General features: G+C 49.7%; 3 protein-coding genes across 3 annotated transcripts; all 3 read left to right on the top strand.

The window, feature by feature from the left end:
• The first annotated feature begins 244 nt into the window (after positions 1-244).
• On the top strand, positions 245-1,662 carry NUPR2 (nuclear protein 2, transcriptional regulator). Its single transcript, XM_063146805.1, has 2 exons — positions 245-557; positions 1,639-1,662. Exons 1-2 carry the CDS (start codon positions 249-251, stop codon positions 1,660-1,662), a joined length of 333 nt encoding a protein of 110 aa, XP_063002875.1. The 5' UTR covers positions 245-248.
• A 1,418-nt stretch (positions 1,663-3,080) lies between these two features.
• On the top strand, positions 3,081-8,621 carry CHCHD2 (coiled-coil-helix-coiled-coil-helix domain containing 2). The gene is made up of 4 exons (XM_063146394.1): positions 3,081-3,222; positions 5,596-5,836; positions 6,990-7,143; positions 8,290-8,621. Exons 1-4 carry the CDS (start codon positions 3,173-3,175, stop codon positions 8,298-8,300), a joined length of 456 nt encoding a protein of 151 aa, XP_063002464.1. The 5' UTR covers positions 3,081-3,172; the 3' UTR covers positions 8,301-8,621.
• Positions 8,622-13,399: 4,778 nt separating this feature from the next.
• On the top strand, positions 13,400-23,720 carry PHKG1 (phosphorylase kinase catalytic subunit gamma 1). Its single transcript, XM_063146387.1, has 9 exons — positions 13,400-13,577; positions 15,006-15,181; positions 15,660-15,714; positions 19,274-19,339; positions 20,363-20,526; positions 20,694-20,784; positions 21,123-21,276; positions 22,955-23,080; positions 23,449-23,720. Exons 1-9 carry the CDS (start codon positions 13,495-13,497, stop codon positions 23,698-23,700), a joined length of 1,167 nt encoding a protein of 388 aa, XP_063002457.1. The 5' UTR covers positions 13,400-13,494; the 3' UTR covers positions 23,701-23,720.
• Positions 23,721-25,280: the final 1,560 nt, after the last annotated feature.

Genomic DNA, 25,280 nt, shown 5'->3' with positions numbered 1-25,280 from the left:
TATATAAATGTAATAGATAAATGTAATAAATAAATAAATAATTTTCTGGGGCCTAAAGCGAGGCTGAGCCTGGGCCGCCCATTTCCAAGGCCGCGTTGCCATGTCAACGCTCGGGGGGGGAGAGGCGGTGACGGTGACACGCCGGCTCTGTGGCGTAATTAGGGGCGGGGCCTTTGGCAGCCAATGGCGACGCGGGGGCGGGAGACGGGCCCTCGTGGCGGACAGCTGGGCTGAGTCTGGGCGGAGCCATGCGGCGGGGACGGAGCCGCTGCAAGGCGGCGGCGGCGGCGGCGGCTGTCGCGACGGCGCCCCCTGGCGGCCGGCGGGAGTCTTGCTCTCCGGCGGAGCAGCTGGGCGAGCGGGCGTGGCGAGGCGGCCCGCGGGGCCCCGGCGCGGGCGGGAAGGGCCGGAGCCGCCGCGAGCAGGAGCAGCGCACCAACTGGCCCGTCCCCGCCGGGCACGAGCGCAAGGTCGCCGCCAAGATCCGCGCCAGCCTGGCCAAGCGGCGCCGAGCCGCCCCGCGGCAGCCCAGAAACCGCGCAGCAGCAGCTGCCAAGGTGCGAAGCCGGTTGCTTGGACTACAATCCCCATCGTCCCCAAACGCGCTGGCTGGGGTGGATGCAGGGCGCAGCCCCCCCCACACACACGTTCAGAGTCTGCCCTGGAGATGCTCCATGCGTTTGGGACTACAAATCCCATCGGTCATTGGACACATTGGCTGGGGATGATGGGAGCTGTAGCCAAACGCATGGGGACCAGCGCCAGGTGGTTGCTACAGGCAGCCTTCCCCAACTGGGTTTCCCCTTCCTCAAATGTGTTTGACTGCAACCCCCATCAGCCCCAGACACCATCATAGCCAGTTGTTATTATTATCACTATTCCGCCTTTTCCCCCTCTTGCAAGAACCCAAGACAGGGCCCTCATCTCCTTTTTAGCCTCACAACAGCCCTTTGAGGTAGGTTGGACTTGAGCGTCTGTGACTGTCCCCAAAGTCATCCAGGGAGCACCATGGCTGAATGGGGACTCGAACCCAGATCTCCCCAGTCCAACACTCACCACTACACCACACTGGCACCTCCAGTTATGCTGCAGAAAACTGACCTGTTGTTCTGGACAGCTCCCTCCGACCCATTGCCTCTTTGCAAATACACCTGACCCAGGTACGGTAGGCCTCTGGAATACCTTTCCCTCAAACAAGCCCCTGCTCCAGGTGTTGGGCCACATCTCCCATTGTCCACAGCCAATAAAAGCCCTCCCCAACCTTGCAGGGAAAAGACCCTGCCCATTTCCGTAAAGCACACTCACCCTGGCTCACCTTTGAGCCCCCTCCCTCACACACCCCTCCAGCCTTTCCCATACTGGAACACTCCGTGGCTTCCTTGTATGTCGGCCCTGTCCAATCCAAGCCGTCCAAGGACCACAACTGAGCGGCTTACAAAAATGAATAGTAAGGCAGTCCCTGCCTTTCAGGTTGACATTCTAAAAGACCCGAAAGGAAAAAGGATTGGGAGGGAGGAGGAAAGAAGCAAACCTCAGGCATTCACGTCCTTGCAGGTGTTCTTTCTGGCTGGATCAATAAGTGTGTTCTCTCGGTCAATACTGGGGCCAGGTTTCAAAACTCCTTTTCCTTGCTTGCAGATTGCAGAGACGGGCGGCTGCTGAGCGCCTTTTCCGGTCGTCTCCCCGGCTGCAGCTCCTCCGCGGGTGAAGAAGCCTTTTGGGCGCCTGGCTGTTGGGCTACCGCCGGATCCCTTTGCACCTCCATTCCTTGATGCACCTTTGAGGGTTCACGTTCCCCAGGAGCGTTTCTGTTCAATAACACCTCTCAAAAATCCTCAGTAACAGCAAAAGCTGCTTTATTGTTGACTTATTTATTTATTGCTTTTTTATATACCGCTCAATAGCTGAAGCTCTCTGGGCGGTTGACAAAACTCAAAAGCATAATAAAACAACCAACAGGGGCAGGATCTACACTACTGCTTTAAAACGGTTTATAACTGTAATGACAATTGTTGAGGCCCAGGACACACTCCAGATGCAGTTTTCAAACAGTGTTCAAAGTGTCATATCCTGCTCGGTGTATATTTGTCCCAAGAGGGGACCTTCAGCTCTCTCTGGGTGTGTGCAAAATCTAAGAGTCTTGAGAGACCACCATGATGAGCAGAACCAAATTGGGGCTGGGGGGACGACTCTCCCAGCCTGCTTGTCAAGTAGAGCTAGGGTGACCCTATGGAAAAAGAGGACTGGGGTCCTTTATGGTTAATAGTTGTGTAGAAAAGGGAATTTCAGCAGGCGTCATATGTATGTGTGCATCGCCTGGTGAAATCCCCTCTTCGTCACGACAGTTAAAGCTGCAAGGGCCCTGCCCTCTTGACCAGATACAAAAGAGGGCAGGGCTCCTGCTGCTTTAACTGTAGGGTGACCATACGGAAAGGAGGGCGGGGCTCCTGCATCTTTAACAGTTGCATAGAAAAGGGAATTTCAGCAGGTGTCACTTGTATATATGGAGAACCTGGTGAAATCCCCTCTTCGCCACGACAGTTAAAGCTGCAGGAGCCCTGCCCTCCTGACCAGATACAAAAGCGGGCAGGGCTCCTGCTGCTTTAACTGTAGGGTGACCATATGGAAAGGAGGGCGGGGCTCCTGCATCTTTAACAGTTGCATAGAAAAGGGAATTTCAGCAGGTTATGCATGCAGCACCTGGAGAAATTCCCTCTTCATCATGACAGTTAAAGCTGCAGGAGCCCTGCCCTCTTTTGCATCTGGTCACACTAGGCAGAGCTCCTGCAGCTCTGCCTGACTTTAGCGCAATTTGCTTTTGTGCAGGGTGTGTATGTGTGGTGGTCTCTTAAAATTGGGACTTTCGAGCCAGCATGGCCTCACTCAACCGCGCTGAGGCCTGGGTGGGTGAGTGGGGAGCCTAGCCCCGCCCACGTCGATGAGTCAGGGGGCGGAGCCCGCCTCTCTCCTCCCCTTTGCCCGCGCGCATGCGTCCTTCTGCGGACGCCCCCTACTGGTGACCTTGAGAGCGGGGAGGAAGTCGCCGTCCGAGGCGGGCCGGAAGCGGAAGTAGCAAGGAGGCCGGGAAGGGAAAACCCGGATAACGGAAGAGCGAGGTGAACGTCTGAGCCGGGCCGAAGAGACGTGAAGCGATAGAGCCTTCGTCGTCGTCATGCCGAGGGGGAGCCGCAGCCGAACGTCCCGCATGGCGCCGCCGGCCAGGTGGGGGAAGCCTCGAGGTGGGGGGCAGAAGGGGTGGGGGAGGGAAGGGGGAAGTCACCACGTGACCCCTCCCGCAATACGTCAATCAGAAGACGAGCCCACGTGAGCCCTCTCCCTTCCCCCCCCCGCGCACCTAAACATCCCATAATGCCAACGTCAGTGGGGCTTGAGAATACCCAAGGCATATTTGGGGTGGGGTGGGGGTCGAGGGGGTGGGAGCTTAAAACTGGGTGGGAGGGGAGCCAGGTGGGTCAAGATCCAAGGGGGGAGGGAGAGGGAGGGGGGCCAGGTGGGTCAAGATCCGAGGGAGGGGGAGGGGGCCAGGTGGGTCAAGATCCAAGGAAAGGGGGAGGGGGGCCAGGTGGGTCAAGATCCAAGGGAGGGGGCCAGGTGAATCAAGATCTGAGGGGGCAGGGAGGGAGGGGAGCGCGTAGGCCCCACACCAAGCGTGCCCCACACCAGCCTCTGCAAACTTAGCACCCTCTGGATGTGTTGGACTATGACCCCCATCATCCCCAGGCAGCTGACTCTGGGAGTTGAAGTCCCAACACACCTGGAAGGCTGCCCTACATGGGGAGGAAAAAGCCTGGGTATGGAAACTCTGGAAGCATAGGAGGAATTGGATGGCAGGGGAGAGGAGGGTGGGAGGCTGTTCCTGAAGGAAAGGGGTTAGCTGCTGTGGGCTGGTGGACGACATGGGGTCAATTAGAAAGGTGGGGGTGCAAGATGAGATGAAAATTGCAGGGGTGGGTGGGTGCGCCTGTGCCAGGAGCCAGTGGAGAGAGCAAATGTAATGCATAACATGCTTTGAACTCCCATTTCACACATAGCGTAGAAAAGGCCAGCTACTGGGCTGCAATTATGTTGAAAACAAGGCTATTTGTGGTGCAATATTTCAGCTCTCCCTGGAAAAATACAGTATTTGCAGCTTATCTGTGGCTCTCAAAGACCTCCCATTCAGACATTGATCAAATCAGCAAATCAGCTTGAATAGTTTCTCACCAAATCTCACCGTATAGCTCAAATCTCCGAAAGCTGTCTTTCTGAACTTAAAAGAAATCTGTAAATCGAGGCTTATAAATTGAAGTTTATTTATCAATCACACAAACCTCATAGAATAGCAGAGTTGGAAGGGACCTACAAGGCCATCGAGTCCAACCCCCTGCACAATGCAGGAATCCACCCTAAAGCATCCCTGACAGATGCTTGTCTAGCTACACCCTGAAGGCCTCTAGTGTGGGAGAGCCCACAACCTCTTCAAAGCAGAGTTCGCGTACGGTTGATGGTTGATCTTTTCCTGCTTGAGCGGTTTAAAGAGCCAAACCTGCTTAATCTTAGTATTAGCTGCATGCTGTGTCCCTGAAGATCATTGGTAAAATTTCCCCCATGGTAAAATGGCCATCAGACAGCTTTTACCACGGATCAGCCATAACGTGCCCCCTGTAATGAGCAAGGCAGCTTAGATAAACAGGCTGGCTGTCCTCACCTGTGAATATTTAACCAGCTTAAAGGCACTGATTTGTCAAGCTCTGTGTTGAGTCGCTGTTTTAGAGATCTGTCTTTAAAACTTTGTTTCTATACGTGTATGTAAAAATACAGTGGTGGAACAATATAGGGCTCCGTTTTAGGGATTGCAAAGACTCAAATTTTGGATTCTTGTAAGAGGGCGTTTTCGTAACTCTTCTGTGATCAGAAGCGCAACCGACCAGCACTTAGAAGACTTTGCCTGCTTATATAAAGGAGCGTGCTGTGGGATGACTCAAACTGCAGGTCCAGCGAGCTAATTAAGGACGGACGAGCCATGCTGGATCAGTCCAAAGGCTTTAGGCAGTTCAACTTTTTGTTTTCCCCATGAACAACAAGGTGATGCAATGGGTGTCACAGTGTCGTTCTGCCCATGCTCCCCAGCAACTGGTATACATAGGCATATTGCCTTTGATATTGGGTATAATACATGTGGCTAGCAAAAACTAATAGCCATTAATAGCCTTCCCCTCTGTGAATTTGTCTAAACTCTACCAGGAGTCATGGCCCTCCCTTACCTGACGCTAACAGCCATCTTCCCCTGCCCTGGCTCCATGCATGGAGTTCTCCTGTGATCAATCCATGCACTACCATAGAATCATAGAGTTGGAAGGGTCCTAAAAGGCCATCAAGTCCAACCCCCTACTCAATGCAGGAAACCACCCTAAAGCATCCCTGACAGAGGGTTGTCCAGCTGCCTCTTGAATATCTAGACGCATTAACAAGGAAGTTTGCATCTAAAGCTTCATCTGGCAGCGTTTACAACGTTGCGTTTTCCTTTGTGGTTGTTCTTATAATGCTTCTGCTTATTTTCTTTACAATGCTTTGTTTCCCTTGTCTTCTTCGCAGCCGGGCGCCGCCTATGCGGTCTGCTCCGCCGGCAGCTGCACGGGCCCCAGTCCCAGCCCCCGCTCCGGCTTCCGGAGTGGCTTCTCCTGCCCCCAGGCAGCCGGGCCTGATGGCCCAGATGGCCACCACGGCTGCCGGTGTGGCCGTGGGCTCCGCTGTGGGGCACACTCTGGGACACGCCATGACTGGAGGATTTGGGGGCGGAAGTTCTGAAGCTGCCAGGCCCGACATCACTTATCAGGTGAGAAAGATGCATGTCTGGATCTGAGCTTTTCGTGCTGTGACCATGCAGGGTTGGAGGTCGCAAAGAGCTCTCGTGGCTAGCAAAGAAACCAGTGCTGAGTTTACTCGGTGGAAGTTCATGTCACTGTATTTCTCCACCCACCCCTCAAGTCACCGAAGCAGGTTGTTAATCTATTTATTTATTTAGTTATTTATTACATTTTTATACCGCCCAATAGCCGAAGCTCTCTGGGCGGTTCACAAAAATTAAAACCATAAAACTACCAACAGGTTAAAAACACAAAACACAGTATCAAAAGCACAACCAGGATAAAAACCACGCAGCAAAATTGATATAAGATTCAAATACAGAGTTAGAACAGTCAAATTTCAATTTAAGTTAAAATTAAGTGTTAAAATATTGAGAGAATAAAAAGGTCTTCAGCTGGCGACGAAAGGAGTACAGTGTAGGCACCAAGCGGACCTCTCTGGAGAGCTCATTCCACAGCCGGAGTGCCACAGCAGAGAAAGCCCTCCTCCTAGTAGCCACCTGCCTCACTTCCTTTGGCAGGGGCTCACGGAGAAGGATCCCTGTGGATGACCTTAGGGTCCAGGCAGGCACATATGGGAGGAGGCGTTCCTTCAAATAACCTGACCCAAACCGTTTAGGGCTTTGAATGTCAGTACCAGCACTTTGAATTGGGCCCGGACCTGGACTGGCAGCCAATGAAGCTGGAAAAGGACTGGCGTGATGTGGTCTCGCCAGCCAGTCCCTGTTATTAACCACGCTGCCCTGTTTTGTACCAGCTGAAGCTTCCGGACCGTTTTCAAAGGCATCCCCACGTATAACGCATTGCAGTAATCCAAACGAGAGGTTATCAGAGCGTGGATCACTGTAGATAGGCTATCTAGAGTGTGTAACTTTGGTTATAAATGGACCTTGGAGACAGGATCAAATAAATAAATAATAATGATAAATATTTTATACTTTTAAATTTGGTATGTCTTGTGTTGTATGCATTACGTCTGTATGCATTATGTTTAACTTCTGTAAGTTCTTTGCTTTTCCATATTTGTCGGAGATTATACTTTTGTCGCTGTTGTTTGTTTTATGCAAAGGCCATTGGCCAAAAGCAATGCATTTGACTGACCGTGTTGCGTTTCGTGTTCAGGAGCCCCAGGCTGCCCAACCTGCGATGCAGCAGTCGCAGTTCACGCCTTGCCAATATGAGATGAAGCAGTTCCTGGAATGTGCCCAGAACCAGGCTGACCTGAAGCTGTGTGAAGGGTTCAGTGAGGTGCTGAAACAATGCCGTTTCGCCAATGGTACGTAGCTTGCTTGGCTTCCTCTGCGAGCCGAGAGGAGGTTTGCGCTCCTGAGCTCCGTCGGGCTCCATTTCTTTGCCAGGGGTCCTAGCTGGGGAAAAGAGGGTCAGGATAGAGCGAATGACAGAACAACGCAACTGGGATTTCTATAATTGCACCCCAAGGTATTTGAGGTGTGTTCATGTTCTTATCGCCTTCTCCCATACAGTCCGCCCCGCACACTCAGGTCCTCTGGGGAGAACTTACTTCAGTCAGCCAAGGCTAGATTGACATCAGTTTCCCAGACGACCTTTTCTTCTGTCACCCCTGGATTATGGAACGGCCTGCCGGAGGAGATTCGTAATATTAACTCTCTCTGTGATTTTAAGGCAGCTTTGAAGGCTAGCCTTTTCCGGCAGGCCTGCCCAGATCAATGTAAAATCAAAATGTGTTGATTCCTTTATTAACGTTCTCAGCCTCGATCCAAAGGGAGAGGCGGCTAAGAAATAAATAGATGATGCTGATGCTGATGAACTATTAACAGGTGTTTTTAGAGCAGGCTGGGAAGCTTGTGGCTGACCAGATGTTGGACTACTGCTCCCATCATCCCTCACTGTTGGCTGGGACTGATGGAAACTGGAGTCCAAGCATTTCGAGAGCCACAGTTTTGTGATAAGTTTCTGGCCAAGTGTATAGTCTCCAAATACGTTCTGGACAGAAGTGGTGCCCTTGTTTTCTTCGTTAATTTTATCGTTGCTATGTTGGCTCCACGTCCGTTGTGCCTTAGTAAAATGTCAGCGCAGAGACTGAAAGTAAGGCTGCATCTGTATTTGGTGTAGGCAGGTGCCAACCTGGGGACCCATCAGATATGTAGCATCGTTGCTGAACGCACACAACACCCTGCAGCATTTGGGATCCAAAAGAATTTGCCCCGCAGCTCCGTTCCAGTTACCTGAATTGTGGTTAGATTCTTATCGGTTCTTGCTGGAAGAGCCAGAAATGCTGTTGAGGGCTTCGTGGGGTGGGGTGGGGGTGTCCAAAGGGGGAATAGCCATACCTTTTGGATGGCACGATGAAAGGTTAGGAGTTACTAGATGCTGCAGGCCATGAACATTTCCACTCTTGCGTATCCGATCCTGATCAGTGTCTTTTCTCTCTTATCTGCAGGTTTAGCTTAACTGCACTCTGGAAGGTGGAATTCCAGCCCCACTACTGAAAGATGCGTCCCTTAGTAAAATTATCTTTACGTCTAACAGCTGTCTAGCGTTTCTTCATTTGTGACCGCTCCTCTGTCCGACAGGAAAGCCCGGGATACTTTTCCCAGCAGGAAGGATTGCAGTGACGGAGTTCTGCATCCGTTGTGTTTGGGAGATAGGGTGGGGGGTCAGGGAATGTTGGGATTGCATTGCCTATTACGCTCTCCATCCTTGCTTGTGTGTGCCTGCCGGTAGTGTACCAGAGTGAGCCTCAGAATAAAAAGTTGATTGCTCTCTGGAAAAGGTTGTCTCGAAGTCCCTGCTCTGTAGCTTGCATCGGGGAATCGTCCGGTCTCTGGGGGCAGTCGCTGAGTTGAAGGTGACGGGTTGGCTTCCTTCAACCTTACCCATTAAATGGCTGGCTCCTATCTCTCCACACACACACCCCAATATGTTGAAATGATAGTGTTTGCCTGTTCTCAGTCAGCAAAGGGCTTTTGGTCCAACCCAGAATTTGGAGTGGAAGTCCAAATTCTACACCTTGAGCAATTATGGAAGTGAGGCAGGTCTACTACATTCAAACATTTTGATGGCTGGTGCTGACAAAGTTCTCTCCGAAGGGGTGTCTTCACCAACCAGGCTTGAATTCTGCCGTAGTCGGGCAGGAGTGGGAGCGAAGCAGGGAACATCCTTCCAAGAAGTAAAGCCGGATAGGAGTCAAATGAGCATCGATCGCGCTGCCTGCACAAATGAAACCTGGCTTTGCTGCTATGAACATCAGTGGAGTCAGAGCTTTTAGGGATGCAGTGAGGGCCATTTTATTGCCATTCATGTGGCTTTATATAGTCCACATGAAATATTCATTAGTAAAATGGGGTCCGAATATGATGTCTTAAAGGGTACATCGGAGAAATGGCTGAGGCTGCAGAGCCTTTGGGGCAACCTTGCCCAAGCCCAGGGGTGAGCTGCCTCATTCCCTACTCCCAGATATTTTGGGCACAACGCCCTTCAGCCCCGGCTGTCATGGTCAAGGATTATGAGAGTTGTAGTGAGAGAAATGAAGGCCACAGATGTTTTGCCTGCATGGCTAGCTACTGCCAGAGTCGTCTCCTACTCCAGCAAGCAAAACAGAGAAAAGCTGGCTTACCTGGAGTCCTCGCTGAGGGTGAAAAGATGAGAGAGGCCACCCGTAGAGATAATTCAGAACCGTACCTGCCTGTCCCCCCTTATCCAAATCCCAACAGTTAACCTCTTAATCAAAAGCAGGTCATGGGGTGAGTTGATGCATAACGGCACCATTAAGTTAGGACCTTTGAATAGAAAAGCCGTCTCGGATGGAACTCCGTAATAACCTTCTCTTTCCCCTTCGTACTTGCTTTGAGATCGAATGGGTGAGTTTAGATACGTCCCTGGCCATATACTGAGTGTTGAAAAATGGTGATTTAAACGGGGGTGTGGAAGAACAAGAAGAGCCCAAATGCTGGATCAGACCAAGGGTCCATCTAGTCCAGCACTCTGTTCACACAGTGGCCCACCAGCCATCAGCCAGGGATGAACAAGTAGGACATGGTCAACAGCACCCTCCCACCCATGTTCCCCAGCAACTAGTGCACACAGGCTTATTGCCTTGAATACTGGAGATAGCACACAACCATCAGGGCTAGTAGCCATGGATAGCCTTCGCCTCCAGGAATTTATCCAACCCCCTTTTAAAGCCATCCAGATTAGTGTCCGTCACCACATCCTGTGGCAGTGAGTTCCATAGCTTAACTATGCGCTGTGTGAAGAAGTCTTTCCTTTTATTTGTCCTGGATCTCCCACACATCAGTTTCATGGGATGACCCCATTGGGTTCTAGGATTTTGAGAGCAGGAGAAAAATGAAAGAGTGAAGAGGGGGTGATCTATGGGAAAAATCAGCCTCAAAGGCCTCCCCATGGGTAATACGAAACAAGCTGTGTGTCTGTGCTTGTGTTTTTTTGGGGGGGTGGGGGGCTCTGATGGAGGCAGTTCAGTCCTAAGCCCTAGAGAGAGGTACACAAATGTGTCAATCAGCTCTTGACAAGTGATTTCTCCCCCCCCCCCGGATAATAAGGGCAAAATGATTCTTTGAGAGCCTTCTGTGGGTGGAGGACAGAGAAAGGGGTCTAAAACCCCTGGTCACGTTTCTCTCTCAAGCGTGGCAGTGGGGAGACCTGTAAATGCACACCAAACTGGTTCACTGTACCAAAATTGAAATTGGGTACAGAGTTTAAATCCTAGCTGTTGCATTCCTCTAGACGTGGGATGAGTCTAACCTAACTCAGGCTGTGAAGACCAGCATCCCAGCACTGCGCAAGCAAACCCCTGTGTGGGACTTAACAGTCGTGTCCCCTACTTGCAGAGTTCAAGCTTTGTTGATAAGGATGCCTTCCCCCATGCTGGCTGGGGACGATAGGAGTTGTAGTCTGGAAGGCACCAAGCTGGGCGAGGTGACAATAGAGGTGATTCATGTATTTATACCATTTCTGTACTGCCCTATACCCACAGCACTCTTGTTGCAAAAACAGCTCTTTCCCTGGTAGTCCAATTCCGCACACGAGGAGAGGAGATGAAGTACGGGTCAAACAATGTTTATTCTGCAGAATAAAGAGGCACTGGAGCGAATTGCTGCAAAGCACGTGCCTACCTCGCAAGGGAGGCAGCTAGGTTTTATACACTATCTTCTCTGGTGTTACGTACGTAGACACCATCTAACTGGAAATTTCTAGCTGTGGAAAGAAAGGACATGGTCTTTTGGCAAGCATTTACTGAAAGAGATAGAATCATAGAATAGCCGAGTTGGAAGGGGTCTACAAGGCCATCGAGTCCAACCCCCTGCTCAGTGCAGGAATCCACCCTAAAGCATCCCTGACAGAGGGTTGTCCAGCTGCCTCTTGAAGGCCTCTAGTGTGGGAGAGCCCACAACCTCCCTAGGTCATGGGTTACATTGTTGTACTGTTCTAACAGTCAGGAAGTTTTTCCTGATGTCCAGCCAGAATCTGGCTTCATAGAATCATAGAATAGCAGAGTCGGAAGGGGCCTACAAGGCCATCAAGTCCAACCCCCTGATCAATGCAGGAATCCACCCTAAAGAATCCCTGACAGATGGTTGTCCAGCTGCCTCTTGAAGGCCTCTAGATAGGTACTCACTGTTCTTTAACAGAACATTCACTTGATTTTGGTTATCTAGGAATGCTCCAGCCCTCTCCCAGGTATTCCAACTTTGCAACTCCTCCTTAGCAACTACCGTAGCAATTCTGGTTCAGAGCTGGGCACTTCTCCGACACTCTGGACGGTTTGCATGAGATTAAAACAACTAAAAACAATATGCAACATTTTAAACCACAAAAACATGCAATATACGCAGAAGCATACATCTAAAACAACAACTATATAACCAGCTATAAAAACAGATCCAGGATCGACGAAGCTCATCACATATTGCTTAAACGCCTTGGGAAAAAAGAAAAGGTTTAACCTGGCGCTGAAAAGGGAGCGGTATTGGCGCCAGGCAGGCCTCGATTGGGAGATCATTCCACAATTGGGGGGCCACCACAGAGAAGGCCCTCTTCCTTGTTGCTGCCTTCCAGGTCTTCCTCAGAGTAAGCACCCGAAGGACGTTAAACGCTGCATGTCGTGCTCAAGGGCTCTCCGAAACCAGGAGCTGGCTGTTTTGGACTACAGTTCCCATCTCCCTGACCACTAAGGATGGCCACACACTTTGGGATCTATTTTCTTGTCTATGTGGGTACAGAAATCCAAGAAGTGGATTCTGCCAGAAAGCCCACATTCAGGGCTCATCCTGCCCTGCTAAACTGGCACATACGTGCATCGTCGTTTATGCTTGTGTGTCTGGTCCTTAGCTCTGCCTTTGCCCCACCAGCGACAGATGGATGCGCTGTTACTCCCCGAACGGCCCCTTCACCTCAAAGCAGGGTCACTCGTAAATAAAACCACACCAGCAGTTGGAGCACTCAAATCGGAGGCCTTGGAACGGCTCCCGGGTTGCGTTGCCATTTTTATTTTTGGCACTGCCACTCCCCACACGGAGAACAACCTGCCACAAGCGAGCAGCGAGCATTGGTTTGTTGACGTCCGAAAACGGGCTTAACCGGAACGGAGGCGATTCTGTCTCAGCTTTGGCTACTTGTCCACCGGATTATTTGCCCCCCCGGGTCCCGCCAGCAGCTGGGTCGTGGGTTATGGTGAGTAACAACTTCTTTCCTCAAGAAATGGATCTTGCTCAACAAAAGAGATTTAAAAAAAAATACACAGCTTCATAGGTAGAAGGATGGATTTCCAAGCCTTGATAAATGGGAAGGGGCAAATATATTTGAAAACGTGAGTCTGAGTTTAGCCCCAAATTAAATCCGCATGTACAGTGTGCGTTTTCCCTCACCACTGGGAAATCAGAATTGGTGGCCAAGACGTCTAGAACTGAGGCCAGAGGTTTTGACCCTGAAAACTCTGACATCTGGGTGAGCTTTATTTATTTTATTTATTACATTTTTATACCGCCCAATAGCCGAAGCGCTCTGGGCGGTTCACAAAAAATTAAAAACATAATAAAACAACCAATTTCAGCCCGAAGCGCCTTTCGAAAGGGCTTGGGAGCCTGCAAAACCCAACGGCGTATCAGCGGCTGCCTGTGGTTAATGAGCAATGCAAGGGAAGCACTCTGCATATGCCTCAGAGCACTCTGTACATATTGAACTACTTCCAAGCCGAACTTTAAGCATCGCAGACAGAGGGTTGCCTCCAGGCTAAGTTAGTTGAACTTGGTTCCCTTTGTAAGCAACAAAGCATGGGAGGTGGTAGGGTGTCCGGATGCAAAAGAGGACTGAGTGCCCAGCTAGAATGGACCCTTGGTTTGATCCAACATGGCCCTTCTTATGTTCTAAAGCAGTATTCTAAATCCCTTTTAGTTCTAAGAAAGGTTTGAGCACAGCCATGCCTATGTCCTTGTACACCAACGTAGACTTGCATATGCAAAATTTATCTCATGTCCAATGATCCATTTCTTTCCTTTTCTTCCTCTCTTTCTCGTAGTACTCAGTATAAACTGCTGCAAGGCTGTTGATTTCCTGTTTTCTCGTTGTAAGACCTGTTGTCATCTTGAAATAAACCTCTAGAAGGTTCCTGCAAAGTTTGACCAAGATGACCAAAACGGAGGAACTGCCGGATAGCCACACGTCCGGGGAATTTTATGAGAAATATGAGCCGAAGGAAATCCTTGGAAGGTAAAATTATTATTATTATTATTATTATTATTATTATTATTATTATTATTATTATTTATTATCTTGCGATCTGTTCTACTAAGTTGCATGTCTCTCAGGACCAGAATGTGTCCTCTGTGCCCTCAGTCAACATTCTGAGACAAGCTCCTTCCCCCCGGACAGAATTTACACAGAAGTAAACCTGTAATATAGTCCTTCTAATGCTGGGCATTGTAGGAGTTTTCTCTGTCTAAACATGCATAGGATTGCACCCTTAATATATTAAGGAACTGTAATATTAAAACAGGGCTGCAATCTTTAGTTGAGGGATGGTGCGATCTTGAACTTGTTTACTACGAAGCAATTCCTGATTGCATGCAATGAGCCTTTCTCCTGGGTAATTGCATTGGATTACAGCAGTGGGGCAAATCCGACCCACTTGCCTTCTCAATCCAGCCCTCCAACAACCAGGGGGGAACCCATTGCTTGGAGAACTATGGCTTTGTATTCCTGAACATGAGAAGGATCTTGGAATTGTCGTAGATCACAAGCTGAATATGAGCCAGCAGTGCGATATGGCTGCAAGAAAGGCAAATGCTATTTGGGGCTGCATTAATGGAAATATAGCTTTCAAATCGCGTAAGGTACTGGTTCCTCTCTATTCTGCCCTGGTTAAGCCTCATCTAGAGTATTGTGTCCAGTTCTGGGCTCCACAATTCAAGAGGGACGCAGACAAGCTGGAGCGTGTTCAGAGGAGGGCAACCAGGATGATCAGGGGTCTGGAAACAAAGCCCTATGAAGAGAGACTGAAAGAACTGGGCATGTTTAGCCTGGAGAAGAGAAGATGGAGGGGAGACATGAGAGCACTCTTCAAATACTTAAAAGGTTGTCACACAGAAGAGGGCCAGGATCTCTTCTCCATTATCCCAGAGTGCAGGACACGGAATAACGGGCTGAAGTTACAGGAAGCCAGATTTTGGCTGGAAATCAGGAAAACCTTCCTGACTGTTAGAGCAGTACAACAATGGAACCAGTGACCTAGGGAGGTGTGGGCTCTCCCACAATAGAGGCATTCAAGAGGCAGCTGGACAGACATCTGTCAGGGATGCTTTAGGGTGGATTCCTGCATTGAGCAGGAGGTTGGACTTGATGGCCTTTTAGGCCCCTTCCAACTCTGCTATTCTATGATTCTATGTAAAAAAGCCCTACAATCCTATACATGTTTAAGCAAAAAGTCCTACAATCCTATGCATGTTTAGACAGAAAAAAGCCTTACATCTTCCAGCATATTCCAGCCGGCATGGGTATCTCTAATATGCGTAGGATTGTAGCCCCAAAGACAAAGGAGTTATACAGCCTTCTAGAAGTACATATACGCGATTCTTGCTTTCTTTTTTCTGATTTTATTTATTTTGCCTAAATCTATTTTTGCTTGGTTCATCCTACCAGAGGCGTCAGCAGCGTTGTCCGCCGGTGCATTCATAAAGTCACCAGGCAAGAATACGCCGTGAAAATTATCGACATCACGGCGGGGAACCTGTCCCCAGAAGAAATACAGGAGCTGAGGGAAGCCACTCTCAAAGAAATAGATATTCTCCAGAAGGTGTCCGGACATCCAAACGTTAGTAAGTCGGACTGCGCTTCCAGAAAATTCTATGAACCTGTGAGGTAAAAGAACTTGAGAATTGTTTGTTATAATGAACAAGGGCCTCAAACGTTTCCTACCTGAGGCAAAGGATCAGATGCCGCCCTCTCAACATGACTTGGCCATGGGATAGTTTTTGTCCACCACACCTGAGGCAGTAGGCTAGTTTGAGAGGCCCATGACGAATTGCAGGGCATATACAATTCGGTCCTCTAACAGTTGAGCATTTCAGGGGATCTGCCACTGCTATCCCTTTGTATTTGCCGCCTGAGACCATCGCTCCACTGCACCTCATGCTAGGGCCGTCCCAGATTCTGTGCGATTTACTTTGAATCTAGAGATATAGATGTCGAGTTCATGCTTGTGGACTTTTCTATAATTCTATAAAGACTGTTCTGCTATTGTCAAATCGGGAGAAATTCGTCACATCATGCTAAGACTTCTCGCTTTCTTTCCAGTCCAGCTGAAGGACAGCTTCGAATCTCACACCTTCTTCTTCCTGGTCTTTGACTTGTAAGTACCAACGTTTTGTCCGTGCTGCTGCCAGGTGGGACAGCTGCCGTGCGCTCTGTGTGGGGACAGCTTGGACACTTCAGCTCAGGACGATGCTGCCGCTCGCCTGTTGACGAGCTCGACTCGCCGTTCTCAGGGATCGCCTATTTTGAAAAGTTTTGAGGAGCCTCGCTGGATTAGAGCAAGGGTTCATTGAAGCTAGCACCCTGCTTCTCACAGTGGCTGTCCAGAGTCCTCCAGGGAAACTTGCATAAGAAGGCAAGAGCCCTTCTTTGCTACTGCTGCCCAGAAACTGGTATTCAGAGGTAGCCTGCCTCTTGTTCTGGAGGTTCTATTTAGCTAGTCATTGACAGACAACTCCTCTTCCACTAATTTGTCCGAACTCCTTTGAAAGCCTTCTAAGACAGCCTTCGCTAATCAGGGCCATTCAGAAACATTGGACTAAAGCTCCCATCACTCCCACCAGGGAATGATGGGCATTGTAGTCCAACACATCTGGAGCACGCCAGGTTGGGGAAGGGGGGGGGTATAGGAAAACTAAGGAAATTGTTTGCCATAAGATGCAGCAGTGGTCATTTTATTTATTTATTTATTTATTTATTTATTACATTTTTATACCGCCCAATAGCCAAAGCTCAAATGGTCATCATCGTAGACCATTTCCAAAGGGGATTTTGCAAATCCGTGAAGGATAAATCTTATCTGTGGCTACTAGTTTAATGAATGATTTCTTGGAAGCTGCTGTTTTGGAAGGTTTTGGCTGTAGAGCAGAACAGGAATGCGGTTCGGTGTAAGTAAGGGTAAAGAGATGCGTGTCGGGGCAAAAAAAATCCCAGCTTCTGGTGCAAAATGATGGGATCTGAGCTGGTGGTAACTAAACAAGAAAGAGACCATGGGGTTGTGGTGGAAAAACCTGATGAAAATGTCCACCCAGTGTGCGGCTGCTGCAAAGAAGGCAAACTCCAAGTTGGGCATAATTAGGAAAGGAACTGAGAATAAAACGGCTGGTATCGTACTGCCCTCATACAAATCGATGGTGCGACCACACTTAGAAAACTGTGTACAGTTCTGGTCACCACACCTAAAAAAGGATATTATGGAGCTGGAAAAAGTGCAGAAAAGGGGAACTCAAATGATGAAGGGCCTGGAGCATCTCTCCTACGAGGGAAGGTGACGTCAGCTGGGATTGTTTAGCTTGGAAAAAGGAGGCTAAGCGGAGACCTGACAGAGGTGGACGAAATTATGCCTGGTGTGAAGAATGCGGACGGGGAGACATTTTTCTCCCTCTCCCATAATACTAGAACCCCAAGGGGGTTGTCCCATGAAGCTGATGGGTGGGAGACTCAGGACAATCAAGAGGCAGGACTTCTTTACACAGCTAAAAGCTAAACTATGGAACTCACTGCCACAAGATGTGGGGACGGTCACCCGTTTGGATGGTTTTAAAAGAGGGTTGGATAAATTCCTGGAGGCGAAGGCTATCAAGGGCTGCTAGTCCTGATGGCTACGTACCACCTTCAGTATTTGAGGCAGTAAGCCTATATGCACCAGTTGCTGGGGAACATGGGTGGGAGGGTGCTGTTGCACCGTGTCCTGCATGGGGGTTCCTGGCCGACAGCTGGTTGGCCCCTGTGTGAACAGAATGCTGGACTAGATGGACCCTCGGTCTGATCCAACACAACTCTCCTTGTGTTCTTCTATGCATTGAATGAATAAGTAATAAATTAGTCCAGATGGAATAATGGAACATCCATGTAGAAGAGCAGTCTACTCTAGATTAGCAGTTGCTGGGAAACATGACCAGGAGGGTGCTAAATGGTGCTCATGTCCTTCCCACTAAGGCATCTGGTCGGCTACTGCGTGATCCGTACGCTGGACTAGATGGACCTTTGGTTGGATCTAGTGGGGCTCTTCTTCACATTCTCCCTTCCTTCCGCCATGCATCTGTGCCAATGGGTCTGACTGTTTGGTATTCTCCTTCGCTGATCTCCTTGGCCATCTTCTCATCCGTCCGTCCCCCTCCCCGCAGACTGGGTGGGTGGGGGGAGTCCCCGGTGCAGCTGTCCCCGCTCCCTGCTTCTGTGCCGTGGGGCCTGCTCAGATTTCCCCATAACCTTTGCTCAGGTCTCCGCTGTCGCAGATCCTTAGGAGTCTATTTTTACGCCTCCCGGACTCGTGTAAGCTGTGGGGCGTATATCTGCTTTAATCAGCCCTCCAGGCCTCCCTAAGAAGGGGGGAAATGAGGCAGATCCCCCAAACTTTTCCCAGTCAGACTGTTTGAAGAAAGGTGCCCTTCCCTCCCGAGCAAAAACTCTCCGGGGAGAGAAACGAACACAAAGTAAGAAGAGCGACCGTCACCCAACTCTGGGAGCCTTCCAGTGGTGTTGGACTACATCTCCCATGATCCCCAGACAGCTAGCTTGAGGAAGTCTGAACCAGAGCAAACATCCCCGAGCTTTGGGCCACACACGCAAAAAAATATCAAACCGTTTCAAATCTCCCGTGAGCCAGTCGCTGGACCTTGGCTTTCTTGAAATTGATTTCTGCTGGGTTGTCAATTCATCCCCACTTGTGCATGAGGTGAGATTGGATCATTCAGTTGATTGTGGCAGGAGGGCACGGGAGGACGAGCGAGGGAAGTGAGACCCTTCTACCAGCCCTGCTGAAAAACTTTTTTTTTTTTCCTTTTCCCTGCCCATCTGGTTTTCCTTGTGTGTTATGGCTTTTTGGATCATAAGCTTGTGGAAAGGAACTGTCTGGTTTTACTGATTATATGTAACCTGTTCTGGACGCCTTTTTGGTCTAGAAGTAGGAGAAAAATACTTTAAACGCGTACACAAATTGCTCTATTTAAGTCCTCGAAGGAGGCTGTGTGCCGTGTCTCTGCACGAAGACCTGCTCTGACTTTCCATCAGCCTTTACTAAGGGGTAGAAAACTTCTATTGCAACTCTGCTTTGAGTGCAGCCAGATCATTCAAACACTGCCAATGCAGAGACGGGGGTTCTCTGTTGCGGCTCTAGGCTTGTCTCCTTCCTAGTCAGGAGGCACACCTAGAACAGTGACTCATTCAGAAAAACCCAAGGAGTGCCTCCTTGCACCAAAAGCAAGCCTGACCCTTCCTTTGGGAATCACTGGGAATGTAGAAAGGGCTTAACTTTGGCTGGAATGTGCCCACCGCGTCTACTAGGAAGTTTTTCCGTTACGTTTCCGGACGTGTCTTCTGATAGAAGTTCCATTTCTGAGTTTTGCCTTAAATAGGTATCCCTGAACTGGTCTGAAATTACAGAAGCCTTGCTAAGCCCTATGTTTCCAAACTGATCCAAGCCATGAGGACTAGACATTAAAAAAAACCAGAATCAACGGAGATTTGCAGGGTGAAAAGAAAATATACATTGGAAGTTTTAGGAACGCTGTTGTGATCCGTGAAAGGGAGATATAGAATTTTGATGCTGCTTTGGGTTCCCCTGAACCCAATCCCCTGAGCTGCCCAGAGTTCCTTCCTAAAATACTCGCTTTTCTTTTTAATGTGCTTTTTTCCCCTCTCCCCTCCCTGAACAGAATGAAGAGAGGAGAGCTCTTTGATTACCTCACGGAGAAGGTGACATTAAGCGAGAAGGAAACCAGGTGAGGCATTTTCGGCCCCCTCTGTTTCAACGCTGACAGGTGCAAGGTGAAGGCAATGTTGCCGGCCTACCTTATAGGGCTGTCGTAAGGGCCAATGAGAGGATGACAATCAGGCCTGTTCCTTTTCAGAGAGCCCTTCTGCAGCCCCATCCCGGTTTTGGTTTCATGGTCACGCTTGCGCGAGACAAAATATTGGGGGCGAGGGTGTCCCAGAGCAGGGGCGTCCAACCTCTTCCAGCCACGGGCCGGATTCAGCTTCAGAGAAATTTCTGGGGGCCGCATTCCAAAGGCAAAACCAGCATGGACAAAACCCCAGAAATACCGGCGTATTTTAGCTTAAAGCCGTTACTGCTCATAGCCAGACCTCCGACGAGGCGTTTCAACCCTTTAAGACGTGGAGAAAACTGCACAAAGGATGAGAGACCATGAAACGCTGGGTGGTTTGGGGAGAGGGTGGGGCCACGGGAAGGGGCGGGACCATCCCCGGAATCCCAGAGTGCGAGGGTCTGCCTGCCTAGAGAGGCATAATAGATGCAACCGTGGGGCTGGAGGAAACTATTCGCTTCAAAGCCAACCCAAACTAGCAATTCTCACATCTGTCAAACAGCCAAGGGAGGGTATCAGCGGAGGCTGGTGGCTCCAAGGCCAGTGGGGCGGAGAATCTGCTCTGGGTTTCCATCAGAACCAGTCTGAGGTCTAAAGGAGCTCCCAGAGGTGTGACAGTTTGGATTTCAGTCCGAACCACTCCGAACTCTAAAGGGAAAGCTGGGAGTGCTGTAGAGTTCAGACTGAAACCCAAACTGTCGCACCCTTTAGAGTTCGGACTGAAACTCGGAGCGGATTCGCCATCCCACGGGCATCCGAACGGTATCTGGGGATTTCTGTGCGCAAAACCGTTGCTCTTCCACCGAGCCTGAGCAATCGTGTCCTCGTGGGGGACCGGGAATCACTCAGGCCCGTCCCTCTGGTCTCTTCTCCCGGCGGACTGGTTTCCGTTTCACTCCAAAGACTCTCTCCCTGTAGGAAGATCATGCGTGCCCTCCTCGACGTCATCCAGTACCTCCATTCCATGAACATCGTCCACCGAGACCTCAAGCCGGAGAATATCCTCCTCGACGACGACATGAACATCAAATTGACCGACTTTGGCTTCTCCTGTCAGCTGCGGCAAGGAGAAATGCTCAAAGGTGGCCCGTCCGGATTAGTGCAGCGACCCGGATATACGTCTTTTTTAAAAAAAATAAGATGAAGTAGTTCGCCAAAAAGTTTAAGTCCAACTTGTGATCGCTTCTTCTTCTTCTTCTTCTTCTTCTTCTTCTTCTTCTTCTTCTTCTTCTTCTTCTTCTTTTTGCAGAGATCTGTGGAACTCCTGGCTACTTGGCTCCGGAAATACTCGAATGTTCCATGGATCCGGACCATCTGGGTTACGGGAAGGAAGTTGACATGTAAGCCGAATTGTGCGGCAACAGACTTCTCAGCGTGGGGTGGGGGATGGAGCTGTTTGGAGGGTCCTGACATAACAGTTCCAGTTCTCATCTATTCTTCTACTTGCACGGCTTTCAGTCCACCTTGTGTTTTTTAACGGACCCCCAGAACTGTTGTTTTTAAATGGATACTGTTGTTTTTATACTGTATGTTTTTGATGGTTTTAAATTTTGTATACGTTTTTTTTTTAATGTTTCCTGTTTTTAACTTTTGTAAACCGCCCAGAGAGCTTGGGCTACGGGGCGGTATATCAATGTCATAAATAAATAAAATGCCGGCCGCGTGGTTTTCTTTCCAGGTGGAGCACAGGTGTCATCATGTACACCCTGCTGGCCGGATCGCCTCCATTCTGGCACCGGAAGCAGATGCTAATGCTACGGATGATCATGAATGGAGATTACAAGTTCGGGTCGCCGGAGTGGGACGACCCGTCGGACACGGTGAAAGACCTGGTGGGTGACGCTTCGACCCGGGTGGATCACTCCCACGTCTCAGGAGGAAGGGCTTTTGTGACGGAAGGGCGTAGAGAAACAGTGTGATGGTTAGAGAGTTGGTCTCAGGCGACCTGGGTTGGAGTCCCTACTCGGGCATGAAGCTCGCTGGGTGACTTTCGGCCGGTCCCGGACTCTCAGCCTCACCTACTTCGCAGGGTTGTTGTGAGGATAAATACGGAGAGGAGGAGGAGGGCCATGGAAGCCGCCTTGGATTCCTTGCGAGAGGAAAAAAGTTGGGCTATAAATGTAACAGTAACTAGATAAGGGGGTGAGCCCCCTTTTTCGTAACAGGAGAACTAGGGGTCATGCAACAGTCAGCAGGTACGGATGAAAGGCAGGACTTAGAATCATAGAATAGCAGAGTTGGAAGGGGCCTACGAGGCCATCGAGTCCAACCCCCTGCTCAATGCAGGAATCCACCCTAAAGCATCCCTGACAGACGGTTGTCCAGCTGCCTCTTGAAGGCCTCTAGTGTGGGAGAGCCCACCACCTCCCTAGGTCACTGGTTCCATTGTTGTACTGCTCTAACAGTCAGGAAGTTTTTCCTGATGTCCAGCCGGAATCTGGCTTCCTGTCATTTGAGCTCGTTATTCCGTGTCCTGCACTCTGGGAGGATCGAGAAGAGATCCTGGCCCTCCTCTGTGTGACAACCCTTTAAGTATTTGAAGAGTGCTCTCATGTCTCCCCTCAATCTCCTCTTCTCCAGGCTAAACCTGCCCAGTTCTTTCAGTCTCTCTTCATAGGGCTTTGTTTCCAGACCTGATCCTCCTGGCTGCCCTCCTCTGAACTCCAGCTTGTCTGCGTCCTTCTTGAATTGTGGAGCCCAGAACTGGACGCAATACTCTAGATGAGGCCTAACCAGTGCCGAATAGACAGGAACCAGTACCTCACGCGATTTGGGAGCTATACTTCTATTAATGCAGCCCAAAATAGCATTTGCCTTTCTTGCAGCCATATCGCACTGTTGGCTCATATTCAGCCTGTGATCACGCAATCTCCAATTAATTGCTGGAATTCGCTTCAACGAGATGCAGCCATGCCCCACTGGGTTAAGACATTTGGAAGAGGAGATTGGGCAATTTCACTCCCTGAAACATCTGTTCTGCAATCCTGCGCAGCCTTCCACTGTGCAAAACATCTGGCTTTGAATCAGTGGAGGCTGGTGGCTCTGATGTCTGTGGGGCAGGGAATCCGCTCCGGTTTTCAGTCAAAACCAATCAGAGCTCTAAAGGAAGTCTCCACGCGGCCCCCGAGGCATTCTCTGGAATAGGATTCGGCCCTCGGGTGGATCTGGTTCTGCACCTCTACTTCTATTCACCCTCCTTCTCCCAATTCCAAGTCTACAAACGCACAACTAAAAAGAAAGAAACATACGTGCCTTTCCCAGGCATTTGAGTCTTTCCATTCCTGTTTTTAATCTGTGCCTATATTTTCAATTTCTTGCACTGCCACCAGCTTTTATTTGGGTACTTAATTTTATTATATACTGTCATTTTAAACTTTGTATTTTTGTATTGTGTTGTGTTTTATGACTTGATTTGCTGCAAAGCGCCCAGAGAGTTTCAGCTCTCGGGCAGTATAGAAATGTAAAATAATTGAATGCTGTAACCAGCCACACTTGCTCTTCTGCCCGTAGATTGCTCACTTCTTGGTGGTGAAACCGAAACTTCGCTACACCGTGGAGGATGCCCTGGCTCACCCCTTCTTCCAGCAATACGTCGTGGAGGAAGTCCGACATTTCAGCCCCTTCCGGAAATTCCGGGTATCCAAACATCTCCCTCTGCTTTCTAACAACCAAAGATGGCAAACTGCGACTTTAGGGGTGCATGTAGACAGCGACGATTCGGTTTAATTCTGCATCTTGAAATTGGGTCTTAAAAATACGCTTGAGGAAAAAGAGGGGAAAAGCACCCCGAAAAGGCAGTAAGAAAAAGAGGCTACTAACTCCGGTGCTAAGAAATGTCAAAAGAAATGTCTTTATTTTTATCCGAAATATAAAAATGTTAAAAAAAAACCCTTTCAACCAAACTTGTACAACGCTCAACGTTTCGGATCCGGAGATCCGAACAAACCCTGGGTTAGCGTTATGTGCGAACCAAGCCTGAGAGTGTCTGGTTTCCTTCCTTCCAGGTCATCTGCTTGACCGTCCTGGCTTCGGTCCGCATCTACCTCAACTACCGCAACGTCAAACCGGTCACTACGGACGTGATGCAGCGCGATCCCTACGGCCTGAAGCCCGTTCGCAAGCTGATTGATGCCTGCGCTTTCCGGATCTACGGCCACTGGGTGAAGAAGGGCGAGGCCCAGAACCGGGCAGCCCTATTCGAGAACACCCCCAAGGCTGTCTTGCTCAGCTTGGCCGCCGAGGAAGAGTTGTTTTGATTTAGAGTGCGTTAAGAGCAAAGGCTGCCTTACACCAAGTGGGTGCCCTCCAAGGGGTTGATTGCAACGCCCATCATCCAGGGATGATGGGCGTTGCAATCAACCCCCCTGGAGGGCGCCCATGTGGGGAAGGCAGAGCTGTGGCAGAACATCTATTATTATTGTTGTTGTTATTTTATTTTTATCTCACTTGTTCTTGAAGGACCTCAGGGTCACATACATTTTCCACACACACACACGCATCAACCTCACAACAAGCCTGTGAGGTAGACCAGGCTGAGAGAACGCTCAGCCAGCCAGGGATTTGAACCCACGTCACTTTTTGCCCCTTTTTTGAAGCTTGTGTCCAGGGTTATGCATCCTGATGCCTTGGACTACACCTCCCATAATTCCTGACCGTTGGCTATGCTGGGGCGAATGGGAGCTGTAGTCCAAAACATCTGGGGGTGGGGGTGTGCCACTTTGAATCGCTACTCTACCTCCTGTTACATATAGTTTCTTAACTTCTGTAAACCGCCCAGAGAGCTTCGGCTATGGGGCGGTATATAAATTTAATAAAGTAAATAAATAATGGAATGCCGCCAGAGAAGCTGGACAACCATCTGTCAGGGTTGCTTTAGGGTGGATTCCTGCATTGAGCAGGGGGTTGGACTAGATGGCCTTGTAGGCCCCTTCCAACTCTGCTATTCTATGATTCTAAGCTCTTACAAAACAGACCCTAGGTTTTTATTTTAGGTTTTCTTCAATTGTAAAAAATATATATATGGTGTTTTGGTTTTGACCACCAACCCGCCCCATCTAAAGGGCTTTAGGGCAGGTGGCAGGATACGCGGGGAAAGCAACTGCAAACCCCCTCAAAAACATTTGGATATCCAAAGTTATTCGCCACTCCTAACAATGAAGTCTCAGCAACCCCAAAAAGAGCTTCCATGGGCTGCAGAACAGGGAGACATTCAACAGGGTCTCCATCCTTGAGGGGGCTGAAACTCAACAGGTGAAGCATCCACTGCCTTTCGCACCCGCAGCCTCTTCTAGGACAGGAGGGCAGAGACCCTTGTAATGATGGCATTCGACTACCCAGCCACCCACCCCGGAGACTGGAGCCGGCACCCGAGATAAGCGGAACGGACAGTTGCACCCGCTCCTTAAAGTCCACGTTGTATTTATTTCATTTCATTTCACCTCTATAACGCCCAATAGCTGAAGCTCTCTGGGCAGCTCAGAAAAAATAAAACCGTGCGGTACAGCGTGCTTTGGTGTTCTAATACAGCTCGGGGTGGGTGGGGTTTGATCAGCTAGCCACACCCCTTTCCCTAACCACACCCCCTTCCCCTGGCCCCACCCTTTTCCCTGCCAACAACCAATCATTTTGCATCCTCTTGTGTACTTTCCCCGCCATTCTAAAAAGCTGAAACACCTCCCCTAAGGCTGGGCTTTTTTGGCCCCACCCCTTTGGCCCCACCCCCACCCCGGAATATGTCCCCTTCCCACGAGAACGGCCCCCGTAATGGAATTCGGCTGAAAGGGGTTTGACACCCCCGTAATACATGGTAGTGAAGTGTTTGTCGAGCAAGTACAAG

This window comes from Elgaria multicarinata, chromosome 22 (genome assembly GCF_023053635.1).
Source record: "Elgaria multicarinata webbii isolate HBS135686 ecotype San Diego chromosome 22, rElgMul1.1.pri, whole genome shotgun sequence".
Lineage (NCBI taxonomy): Eukaryota > Metazoa > Chordata > Lepidosauria > Squamata > Anguidae > Elgaria > Elgaria multicarinata.
This window is presented reverse-complemented; position numbering and strand designations above follow the sequence as displayed.